At 39.3% G+C, this 13,598-nt stretch overlaps 1 protein-coding gene across 1 annotated transcript in view; it reads right to left on the bottom strand.

The window, feature by feature from the left end:
- Window positions 1-9,157, bottom strand: part of LOC124744971 (odorant receptor Or1-like) — a 46,644-nt gene extending 37,487 nt beyond the window's left edge. The window contains exon 1 of the mRNA XM_047248932.1: window positions 9,117-9,157. Coding sequence (XP_047104888.1) covers window positions 9,117-9,157 — 41 coding nt within the window. The remainder of the gene's footprint in view (window positions 1-9,116) is intronic.
- Window positions 9,158-13,598: the final 4,441 nt, after the last annotated feature.

The raw sequence follows: 13,598 nt of genomic DNA, 5'->3' as shown, positions 1-13,598 counted from the left end.
TTCACTGTATAAAGACAGATTTATTTGTATTTACCTTCTTCTAAATAAATATTCTACAGGTGATAGTAGTCTGCGGTTGTAAACCAAAAAAGAAGAGCATCATTCGCGAACGTAGCGATCGGTTATGAACTAAAAACAAGGTGGTCTTCGAGCTGTGTGCTTTGTGAAACTAGAAATTGCTGACATGCAGGCCATGGTAACTGCAAAGAGAGAATGGAAATGTGTCTGGAAATGAAGAGATACTATTCAGCGACTTCAGGAGCAAAAACTAGCACCGAAAAGGTGGGTATGTGGGTAAAGAAAATGTGACTGCAATGAACGACGTATACGTATCAGTCTCGAACAAGCAACTAGAATTGGTAAGCCATGAGGAAACCGCATTTGAGATCATGAAAAATTCTAGGAGCTATACTCCAAAGAACAGTTCTACGAATTGTGTGTAGAAATAGTCTGGACAAATTAAGTTAAAGGACTATAGTGGCGTGGCCACATTCCTACGTATCGTAGAAAAAAAACAGCGAATAAATTAAAATTAGCATGTGCGAATGTGGCGGAAAAAGCTAAACTCCATGTTCAGAACCTTGCCGGAATCCTTGCGTTATATTGGTGGTTAGATTGACGATTTGAAAGAAGAACACGATCAGACAATGCAATATGTTAAAACTAAACTTCTAATAGTGGATTTAGGAGAAATGATGGAAGGGAAAGTGTGATATCCATGTCACTTTTCGCTGAAAGGGAAACAAGTACGAGTTATAAGAAGCAGCTGCGTTACGAATGTCGCAAACCAAGAGATTTCAAAAGTGGCTGTTGCCAGTGAAGAACTAGCAGAGGTCCATGCATACGAGGCGGGCATCATTTACGAGGCGGTCGCAACTGTTGGCAACATGGACAAAGCGATCATCGCAGTGGGGACAATAACTGGTCATGTCGTCAGAGTAAACTTTACGGTTCAAGAGGTAGCCGTCACCCACGACGCTAAGAATGTCAAAAGAACTAACTGGCATGAGCAGGTTTGTAATGGAGGAACAACCTACAGTGGTATGTAGCTCTAATAATGTTGAGTCAAGTGACAACTTAAAGACTGATCGATTATTGACTAGCGATTGTTCAGATCATACTGCTAATAAAGGAAACTATATGTCTCAATGCATAAACTTAATGGAGCCTTTGGATGTAAAAATAGCGAATGGTGAAGTTCTGCCAGCTACAAAAGTTGGGTATTACAGTTTATGATGACATGGTCCCATTCGAAATGAAAAATATATTTTATGTCAGATGCATGGACTGAAATTTGATTACCAGAGTAAAAGTAACAGAAAAACAAAAAAAATTGTAGCTGTAGGTGAGATCTCGAAGATTCTGTGATAAACACAATAACTTACTTTCAATTGCTTTGAAAGAACATAGGCTGTGTAATACGACAAGTAAAATTTACAAGAAAGTGATTAAAGTCGATAGTGACAGCAGTAAGGATAATATGTCGGTAAAGGACAAATGCATTCATCCACTTGGAGAGGTAAATTTTAATGATTTTAAAACGTTGTGTAATCATCAGGTAGCTCACGAAGTGCCAACAAATTTAGAGGCTGAATTTATGAGGTATTAAGTCTGTACTGAAAACAAAATGCACAATTTACTTTTCGAAAACAATGGAAGCAAAGCAATAGAAATATTAGAGATTATTCGAACTGATTTGAATGGACCTCATCAATTCATGATTTGCATGGGTAAAGCTAACGCACTTTTACTGACGATCATAGTACAGCAGCTAGAGTATACACAGTCAAATTTAAAAGTCAAGTTTATAGTTGACTTACAGAAAATGTAACTGTAATTTAAAATGAAGCTCCTGAAACTACTAACAAACAGAGACGTGACAGTGGGAAAGAATATTTAAATTCAGATATGTATCAATTTATAAGACAGAAAGGAATCATTTTAAATGAATGTCCTCCATGCATACATAAATGAAGTCGTACAGCTGAAAGATACAACAGCTGAATTATAAATGTATCAAGATGCCTGTTAGCTGAAGCGAGAGTAGGTAGGAGACTTTATCCTGAAGAAGTTTGTCCAACTACATGCCTTAAAAGAGCTTCAGCTAATATATTAAAAGGAAAACTTCTCATGAGATGTTGTTTGGGAAGAAACCTGATGTTAAACATTTAAAGGTTTATGGAAGTGGCCTTTTTGTACGAGTGCCATAACAGCTGAGAATCTCAAAGTGGGCATTTTAATATGGTATAGTGAAGTTCCATACAGAGTACTGATTAACCACAAACTTATCATTTATATTATGGAAGATGATGTCAGACAGAATATAATAATTCCAGTCCCAAAGAATGCAGGTGTTAACAGGTGTGAAAATTACCGGTACTATCAGTTTAATAAGTCACGCCTGCAAAATACTAACAGGAATTCTTTACCAACGAATGGAAAATCTGGTAGAAGCCGAACTCGGGGAAGATGTTGGAACACGTGAGGCAATACCGCCCCTACGAATTATCTTAGGCAACTTAAGGAAAGGCAAACCTACATGTCTAGTATCAGTAAACTTAGAGAAAGCTTTTAACAATGTTGATTGGAATACTCTCTTTCAAATTCTGAAGGTGGCAGCGATAAAATACAGGGAGCGAAACGCTGTTTACATTTGTACAAAAACCAGATGGCAGTAATGAGAACCGAGGGGCTTGCAAGGGATACAGTGGCTGGGAAGGGAGTGAGACAGGCTTGTAACCTATCACCGGTGCTATTCAAACTGTATACTGAGCAAACAGTATAAGAAATGAAAGAAAAATTCGGAGTAGGAATTAAAATCCATGGAGAAGATTTAAAATCTTTAAGGTTTTCCACTCTGTCGGATACAGCAAAGGACTTGGAAGAGGAGTTGAACGGAATGGACAGTATCTTGAAAGGTGGAGATACGATGAACATCAACAAATGCAAAAAGAGGTTAACGGAATGTAGTCAAATTTAATAAGGTGATGCTGAGGGAATTATATTGGGAAATGAGACAGCTAAAGTAGTAGAGTTTTGCTATTAGGGAAGCAAAATTACTGCTGATGGTCGAAGTAGAGAGGATAAAAATTGTAGACTGGCAATGGCAAGGGAAGCGTTTCTGAAGAAGGGAAATTTGTTAATAGCGGGTATAGACTTAAGTGTCAGGAAGTCTTCTCTGACAGTATTTGTATTGATTGTAGTCATGTATGGAAGTCAAACACTGACGATAAATAGTTTAGACAAGAAGAGAATGGAAGCTTTCGAAATGTGGTGTTACAGTAGAATGCTGAAGATTAAATAGATAGATAACATAACTAATGAGGAGTTATTGAGCAGAATTGAGGAGAAGTGGGATTTGTGGCACAACTTCACTAGAAGAAGGGTTTGGTTGGTAGGACACATTCTGAGGTATCAGGGAATCACCAATTTAGTATTCAAGGGTAGTGTGGAGGGTAGAAATCGTAGAGGGAGACCAAGAGGTGAGTACACCGAGCAGATTCAGAAGGATGTAGGTTCCAGTAGTCACTTGCAGATTATCAAGATAGTGTATCCTGGAGAGCTGTATCAAACCAGTTGCTGGAATGAAGACCACAACAACAACAACAATGATGTACTGATGTTAAGGAATCTGATTCTGAGTGAAACAGCATAGACAGTGAATCAGTAACTTAGCAACTGCAAGATAGTGATAACGAAGAGTATTCAAGCGATCGTAATCATAAACAGGAACAAGAGTTGAGAAGGTCAATTGGAAAATGCAGAAGGTCTGGTAGCTTTAATGATTATGTCATGAGTATCTTCAGCTATGTAAACTTCTGTAGTGCTGACAATCCGTGATGAATAGTAATAAGAAACTTGGAAGTGAACAATAATCGGGAATTGGAACTTCTAATGAATATAAAACATAGAAACTATTAACTAAATTAGTGAATGTAACTGTTCTTCATATGAAATGGAAAATCAGGTAATACTTTTAAAGCAAGATTAGTTGTAAGGCGCTTCCAACAGAGAGAAACAGTGGATGATATTTATTCTTCAGCAGCAATGACACAAACAGCCGGCCGGGGTGGCCGAGCGGTTCTAGGCGCTACAGTCTGGAACCGCGCAACCGCTACGGTCGCAGGTTCGAATCCTGCCTCGGGTATGGCTGTGTGTGATGTCCTTATGTTAGTTAGATTTAAGTAGTTCTAAGTTCTAGGAGACTGATGACCTCAGAAGTTAAGTCCCATCGTGCTCAGAACCATTTGAACCATTTGACACAAACATTGGAAGTTGTCATTCTGTTCTAATAAAGGGTTTAAGTGTAGGACAAATGGATGCACGACTTAGTTTCATAGTGGTACAATCTTCTCAGAATTTTATGTGGAGCGGGCCCCTGGGCACAAGGACAGAAAAGATAGACTTTGTTAGTTATTTAATGCGTTGTTTGGTTTGATGGAAAGTCTATCGTATGACTATTTAAATGAGTCTTTGACAGAACACGGGTTTCAAAGAAGTAAATGTAATAAATGTCTGTAGCCCTGATGACAGAAAATTGTGCTATTTACATAATTATGTTTATTAGTAACATGCTAATCTGTTTTAAAGATAAAGGAAAATTACAAGAAATAAAAATCTGATATCCAAATGATTTCAGATAGAAGAATTGAGCAAGTTAAATAATTATCTTTGGATAAATATTAATTATAATTATGCAGAGGATATAATGACTCTGAGTCCGGGAAACTATACAAGATCTCTAGCTAATAATATCAGATTGAACATTCAAATTTGCACAGCACTGCAATGGAAAAATATTTCACACTGAAAGTGGCACAATATTTAAGTCATGATATGGAGTAGGTGCTCTCCTGTACATCAGCTCTAGAAGACAGCCAGATGTAAGCTACAGTGTGAACTATTTGAGTAGACTTCAAAACTATTAGAATACCGCTGTAAATATGCTTTGTGAGTTCTGAAATATTTATATCAAACAAAAGGTTTTCATGTTAACATTTGAAAGAGCTGAAAATATTGATTTCTAAAATAGTTTTGTAGATGTAGTTTGGACAAGGGATTTATAGATTATAACTCCACTGTAGGTTATGTAATTAGATTATTTGGAAATTTAATGTTTTGGAAATCAAAGAAAGAAGAAAATTTCACAAAATAATTTACTTTTGCTGAGCTATTTATTATTTACTTATTCGTATGGCTCACATGCCGTTTAAAAATACAAATATGTAACTTTAGTTATACTATATATAACAGGAATATGAAAATACAATACTAAATATAAAACTAACTAAATGTAAGTATCCAAGATCATAATCCATATAAGAGCCATATCATCGGCTTTCATGAGGTTGTCCCAACTCCCTTTTTAGGAACAAAAGGGGCATTCGTCTCTAAGATGTTTTATTGTCTGATTTGGAGCCCCACAATCACAAACCAGATACACTGTAAGACGCCATTTGTAAAGACAGTCGCCACGTGTGGTACCTGTGCGGCCTGAGGTTTTATGTCACGGTTTGCGCGGCTCCCCCTGTCGGGGGTTCGAGTCCTCCCTCGGGCATGGGTGTGTGCGTTCTCCTTAGCGGAAGTTAGATCAAGTAGTGTGTAGGCCTCGGGATCGATAATCACAGCAGTTTGGTCCCATAGTTACTTATCACACAATTTTTAAAGAGTCTGCACATCGTCCATGCCCAGTGTGAGCTCTGTTCAATTTGACCTGTAGTTTCCTGTCGAGTCATGTGCCAGAAGTATCACAGTTACACTTTTGGAACCACTCACGCTGTTCAGGATTTTCAGTAAGGTGACAGCTCTGGTCCCACAGGTCTTCCACTTAAGTATTACTGGCGTCTAGCTGTTCTGCTTGCTGTAATGGTGGGTTTCTTGAACGGAGTCTTCCTGTATGGGCAGTTCCAGATTCTCCTATAGCTTGCGGTATTTCCTAAACAAGCCCCCACCCCTTTCTGCGAATTGTGGGTGGATAGACGATGCTCAGCAGAGGAAGCAAATAAACTGGTGTTGGTCGGATTGCCCCAGTTATTAACCACATAGTGTGGTTCAACTGGACGTCGATCAAGTTCTTGTGGCAGCTATTGAGCCACACAGATTCATAATACTCGGCTGCTGAGAAGACCAGACTACACTTTCGCTGAGTATGTAGCATCGTCAGAAACCCTCACTGAGATTCAAAAAATTAGAGACATTTTGAATATTTTTAATACTAAGTCTGGAAAGCCTATTAAAGTACATGAATACAAATTTAAGTACACTACCATTTTGTAAATGAGTGCTATATGAATGGAATTATAGACATTTGTAAAGTCGATTCAGAAAGTAATGTAGCAAACGTTTTTAGCAAATCTTTGAGTAAGGATAAATTTGTAAAATACTCAGGAATGTTTAATGTAATTTGACTGCAACATAAATGTAAGGAGGTAAGATGGAATGCGATACATTTACATGGATACTGTTGAGCGTGTGAATAAGGATCTCAACAATGAGTATAATATTTTACTGTGTAACAGTTAGTTCTGTGTCGTGTATTTGTTCACCGTGTAAATACTAATTTTTAAAGTTAGTAATATCTAATTTTTTATCATGTAAAACAAAAATTTGGTTAAGAGCCTGAATAAGTCATCCGGATTAGTCCGACATGGCTCCTACATTGCTGCCGCTGCCTGTGTTCATCAAGCTTCTGAATGGTTGTGAGAGGTCGCGGATCCCATAGGGCGGCTTCCTTTATCATCTAAGGTGGGTGCGTCATGCAAAATGTTGAAAACTGATCCATGGCTGATTTTAACTTTTTCTATAATCCCATTAACTGTTGCCATCACTATGTTAATCTCTTTGTTCGCAAATGTGATGACAGCACAGCGATATTTATGAGAGAGTGCATCTTTCTCCTACAACTATGAGTAGCTTCACACTGAGTGGCCGTATGCATTTCCCTTCTATTATTCGTTGCAGGCAAAGGTCTTCTATATTAAATTGGATTCTGAGCTTGATCTGAATTCCCGCCGACATATCGAATACAATTATGTAGTATAACACAGATGAAACAGGACATTTGTTTTGCACAATTTGAAAGATTTAACTGTCCTCTTATGTGTAAGTTTACATAACTGACAACGCTAGAAGAACACAGCATGCATTTTAATGTCTCTTTCACGCAGACCAATAAAATGGAAAATTCATTACGCAAGTAAATTCTTTAAGATCGAAGCTAGAGACTTGGAGTTCAGAAATCGTGCAATGTAATTCATCTTGACTCATTATACGAATAACATTCCACTAACAAATTATCACGATATGGAGATGATATCTATTTTAACGAACTACTTGTTGTAATGGTAGTCACATAATCTGCCCTTAACTCACCATATTAAAAAATTTATTTTATCCCGCAGTTGGAGGAGGGAAATTGAGTGTGGCGTGGAGTCTGTCGTTGTATCGACGAATGGCATATGCTTTAGGAATTACCGTTAAGGTTCACGTCTGTTATCCATCTTAGCGTTACTTTGTTGGAAAGCATAGGACGAAAATAATTGTATGGGCATCACGGCAGGATGTAGATGTTCCACCATTTTCGGCAATTCATTTCAGCGTTGCTAAAACGTTACTTTTCCTCATATAAGTCTCCTGAAGTTGGGGCAATGTCGGATGAAATTTTAATAACCTATGGTATTCGACAAAAGTTTAGCCCATCACTCAAATTAACTAATTAGTGTACTGGTGACACGTTTTGAAGTGGAAAGATGAAATACAGTTAGAAACTGAAATAAGATCTAGCACACCATTAAACTGTGTCTGAAGCTAGTGAACAGATAACTGTAGAAAGAGAAGATCGGTTTGAAAGAGCAGTACATAGATTGAGCCAGAAAGCAATATACATTACAATTTCAGTGTACCTACAAATAAGACTAAGATAACTGCTTTATAAGTAAAAATCCAGGCACATGGAAAATAATAATAAATGTGAAAATCTTAGAACAAGTATCCCACTTCAGTAATCAGGGAAGGGATATTAGTTTTTAACTTCTGACTGCAGGCAGAGAGCAGCCTCTCGCTCACCGTGCCACTGGGAGGGGGAGGGCGACGACTTCATAGCCACGATCGCCTTTTTCCCTCGAGGATTGATCCCCCGACAGAGGACCTACTGGGTCTTAGGTTGTCGTGGAGAGCTGGAACATACAAAACTTACCGCTCCCACCCGGTACCGAACCCGGAAAATTTACAATTGGAATCTAATGGCACTTGGAGTCTAGCTTCCACTATTGACCGCAGGAACTCTAGGGCTGGAATCTAGCACTCTACCTGCTAGACCATCAACTCCACGTATCTACGTAAATAAAAAAAGAGTCTTGTGTTATGTGTTCATTATTATTTGTATTATACTTTTCATGACTGATTTCATTTTGGCATTCAACAATTCAACGTGTTGTTATTCATTTCATTAACATAGCCTCCGAAATGCGCCCGTGCGATAGATTTTAGGGAGGGGGGGGGGGGTGTAAGACCTAGAGTCTGGAGTACATTTAATACAATAGAAGACGAATAGTGACTTATAAAATGGTTCAAATGGCTCTGAGCACTATTGGACTTAACTTCTAAGGTCATCAGTCCTCTAGAACTTAGAACTACTTAAACCTAACTGACCTAAGGACATCACACACATCCATGTCCGAGGCAGGATTCGAACCCGCGACCGTAGTGGAGACGCGGTTCCAGACTGAAGCGACTAGAACCGCTTGGCCACTCCGGCCGGCAGTGACTTATAAGTAGCCTAATTAGTACAAGTTCCGGACCTGTTACAAACCTGCGTAATACCGACTTTTAAATCATTTTTTTGAAGGAAAAACACCTGACTACACAATATGTATTTTTTTCCGTTAGCTGCTCTCCCCCCCCCCCCCCCCCCCCCTCCCCCGCGCCCTCCTGCGTGTATGCATATGGGCATCCTTGTATTCTGACTTCAGGATCCACCGGCACTGAAGACTGGTGGAATTAACTTATGTATATTGGAACTTTCGAACGTAATTACGTCTCCCACCATTGTGGCGGATCAACTGTCTGACTAATGTATCGGGCACATCTAATTCAATGGATCAGTAGTGTGTACGTACCTGGTGCGCTTGTTCACTTCTCTTCTTTGATACATCATCATCTTCGGTTTTGCTTTTAATAAGGTAACAAGCATACAGTCTGTCCCATTAGGAATGGTCACTGATCAAGGGTCTGACACGAACGCTCATTCGAAGCAATTTTGTCCAGTTAACACGAGCTCTAAAATCCGCACCCTCAGAGCTACGAGCACTGATTCAATAGAAAAGAAGCGTTTCAGAGTAGCAAAGATATACAGATGGTCGTAGCTCTTAAAGAATGCATTTTAGAAATCATGTTTGGTAAACGTCTTTGCTTCTAATGATCGGCCCTTTCACGTCCCTGAAAATTTACCACTCATTCCGGGACTTTCTACACACAGTGTCTCTCACAACTGTCGCCTTAAATGCTGTGCTTGTTTTGTTATCTATTACGTTTGGATGAATCATTTCTGCTTTCAAAATTGGTGCCACTATCGTGCACTAATTAGTTCTATATGGAACAAATACTGCGAAAAATATTAGTGTAGCCTAAGGCCTTCTACTGCTGTAAAACTACTAAAATAGAACATAGATATCTAATATTTCAGAAGGAAAGCTGCTCTAAAAACCTAATATTCCATTCAAGGATGGTAACTTATATCTGTTAAGTGCTATAGGGCGATGCTATTAATGGTAACTGTCAACACAGGGAGCCATATTTCTTATTAGGTAGTATTTTCATCGCCGCACATGCCTTTTCCCTGCCGGCCGTTGTGCCCGAGCGGTTCTAGGCGCTTCAGTCTGGAACAGCGCGACCGCTACGGTCGCAGGTTCGAATCCTGCTTCGGGCATGGATGTGTGTGATTTCCTTAGGTTAGTTAGGTTTAAGTAGTTCTAAGTTCTAGGGGACTGATGACCTCAGATGTTAAGTCCCATAGTGCTCAGAACCATTTTACCCATTATTTGTTTTTAGAAAAAAACTTCTTGTCAAACGTAAAGTTCCATGTTGGGCCAAACAGCTTAATTCACATTGTAACAGGGAACAAACAGAAGTGAAAGTGGTCTTTATCTACCCTGATATCGCTTTCAGTATTAAACAAGTTTACACGTTTTAGAAACTTCTTTGGAAATCTCTTGCAAATAGTACTTCTGTATTTGCTCCGATGTGGTCTCTGACGTTATCTTACCGCGTGATATGGTCCTTTAACTCAGTGGTGCAGTTGATTAAACTCAGGAAAAGCCGTGCAACTACTAAAACGATAAGCTAGTAGCAATAAGAACCTCTGCCGACAAATTAACAGGACGTTCCCAAGTACGCTGGCGTTCATCAGTTTGTGAACTCCAGGAGCAATATTAACTTCTGATTAACTGCTCTCTTATAGAAAGCGCATAGCAAAAGAAAATATTAAGAGCACTCCGTGGTTTTTTCTAAACTTTTCTTTATAACATAAGTCTTATCTTTTCATACTATTTTAAAGATTTACTTAAGTACTAAGTTCTTCCACTGTATTTGATAATTGCAGATCTACTGACGTGTAGCGGTCAGAGACTGGGCACATGTCAAACGTATTGAGGAATATAAAAAAATTTTCCACATAATTCTCATTTATTATCCGTCACCAGTGGCACATTTTTTGTTAGACTAGGTGTTTCGATCATTCTGGATGACCCTCAGATCCAAGTCTGAGCTTCAGCAACCTGTCTCGTCTGCTCAGAACCATACAAATGGTTCAAATGGCTCTGAGCACTATGGGATTTCACATCTGAGGTCATCAGTCTCCTAAAACCTAGAACTACTTAAACCTAACTAACCTAAGGACATCACACACATCCATGTCCGAAGCAGAATTCGAACCTGCGACAGTACCGGTCGCGCGGTTCCAGATTGAAGCGCCTAGAACCGCTCGGTCACAACGGCCGGCCAATCAGAACCATACACCACAGTGCTGTGATATGTGGTTCTGAGCAGACAAGGTGGGCTGTTGGGGCTACTACTTAGATCTGAGGAGGATCCTATCTAAACATGGAATCTAACGAAAAATGTACGACTGAGATGGAACAATAAATGAGAATGGTCTTAAATATTAATACTGTTGCTGATTATCACAAGACGAATATGTTGGCTATACGAAAGAAATGTTCTAATACATAAATGAGCTTTAAATATGTATGTTCACATATTTGTTAAAATATTGGCTCAATTATGAGTGAAAGTACAAAGATGCGAAACATTCTTCCAGAGTAAAAGACACAAAGGCTAAAATAATCAACGAAGTTGAGGCGATTTATATGTACCCCTCACGTGTGACACCATGTCTTACGGCAGATGGTTGTGGAGACTGGTCTTACAACTCCATATTGAGATTTGTTAATATTACATGGTATGCAAATGATCGCAAACTACTGTTACCATTTTTTTCTCTAGGCTAATTTATCACATTCCCTTTGAAACAGACATAACGTAAACTGTAAGGAATATAGTGTACAAACATGCACCAGTCACTCAAGCGTATCAGACAACGTATTGAATATATGCACTGACATGTGAGAAGAACAGTGCCGTAAAATTTTTTCTGAAGTAACTAGCACTGAGCAAAATAAGTATCAGTGCTTACCTCCGAATTGATAACACGTAACAGAACGCGAATAGACCGTTCAAACGAACTGTATGAGGCTACGGACATTCGCTTACCGGAATGAGATGGTCTTATAACGTCATCTACAATGTTTGCAAATTAAACATAGAAACAGGCATTGTAATTTTCTACACGTTGCAAAACTATATGGGATCTCATATAATGTTTTGTATTAGTCACCAAACAGTAAGGTTCGTAATATAGTTTATGAATGTAAAATATTAAAGAGAAGGAGAAGAAATTTTATCGGAAGAAACCTTATCTTTGTCCACGGACGGAAGTAGGCCTGACTGACTCGCTCCCTTGTGCAGTCCCCGGATTCCGGTCGACAAGAAATGGCCTGCTGGTCTTACGTCGGAATTTTAACTGTCGCTCTCGGGTCACGTGGACTGCGGCTGTTTTAAGAAACGGCCTTATTTGTTTGACATCGCGTCTCTCGAAGCTCTAATGTATACCCTGCGGTTCAAAGAGCTGTCATTCCTTCACCAAATGGAAAGCTTCATAGGCGCGTCAATCATAAATACTGGTTCCCGTGGCGTAGACAGACCTTTGCAGGAGCCAACGACAGCTCTTACTGTCTGTGGAAAGCCTATTGAATAATACACTGACAAAACACGGAGCGCACCTTACGTGGACTCAAACAGTTTTAATCGCAGACCACTATACGTTTCTTATAGACATCTGTTGTTCGGCAGGTACTTATTCTATATGGATTGTATATTAAACAGTCGCGCCCGGAAGTATAGTTTCATTAATACAGATAAATTCGTTCAAAGTGGGATGACAATCAGATAACAACTGCGCCACACAGCACGGAGGTCTTTCCCGATGACCTCGTCGCCAGTAATGTAAGGACTCTAAGAGCTGTTAAATTTCATTTTCCTGTGTCGATATACTTATTCTAATATTTACACCGCAGCCTAGAAAAGTGAAACTGATTCCGTTACCATGAGGGATCATGCATGTTCGTTGAAGAGCAGCGCATTCAATCTGGGCGACGGTAGAATTTTGCAATGCATATAAATGTTAATTGTAGCTCTTTACGAACATGTAGACATTACAGATACATATCCAGAATGGTCCTTACACTTTAATGCTATTCCACGGACGCTGTTTCCTTCATTTTTTATCACTTTAGATTCCTTTATCCAGAACGATCGCCGGCCGGCGTGGCCATGCGGTTCTAGGCGCTACAATCTGGAACCTCGCGACCGCTACGGTCGCAGGTTCGAATCCTGCCTCGGGCATGGATGTGTGTGATGTCCTTAGGTTAGTTAGGTTTAAGTAGTTCTATGTTCTAAGGGACTGATGACCTCAGAAGTTAAGTCCCATTGTGCTCAGAGCCATTTTGAACCAGAATGATCGAGCTATGTTTGTGACACCCAATTTATATTCTTATAGCTGCTGATTTGACTGGAGCGCTCTGCTTGCTTCCTGTAACATCCGAGAGAAAGTGTTCACATCATGAATAAGGTTTTGCATTGTTTAGTAAGTGTTTGGCAGCCTTCCAGAATGCGCGCGGGTCTGTCAGACCGTTTACGTTACTAATTTCTGCCAGTACGATCCTATTATTCTTTTCGTGTAGTCTACCACTGAGCTACTTTGCGAACTATTTTTGATGTCCTAAAACTGAATTATCATCGTCAATAGTTTACAATTTAAAGTGGCAAGAGAAAATCTTCCATACATTGAAATTTACAGAATTTTACATGATGATGAGAGTGAAGTACACGATTCTGTTCTGACAGGGACCCAAATTTCAAAATAAACAGTGATCATGACAGTAATAGTGGAATAACTGGCGGTGCAGTGGAAGATGTTTGACTTTCTGTCAGCACCGGTGCTCCTACTGTTGTTAATTCGAGTACATCTCCCGTAACTCAGGTAC

This window comes from Schistocerca piceifrons, chromosome 1 (assembly GCF_021461385.2).
Source record: "Schistocerca piceifrons isolate TAMUIC-IGC-003096 chromosome 1, iqSchPice1.1, whole genome shotgun sequence".
Classification (NCBI taxonomy): domain Eukaryota; kingdom Metazoa; phylum Arthropoda; class Insecta; order Orthoptera; family Acrididae; genus Schistocerca; species Schistocerca piceifrons.
This window is presented reverse-complemented; position numbering and strand designations above follow the sequence as displayed.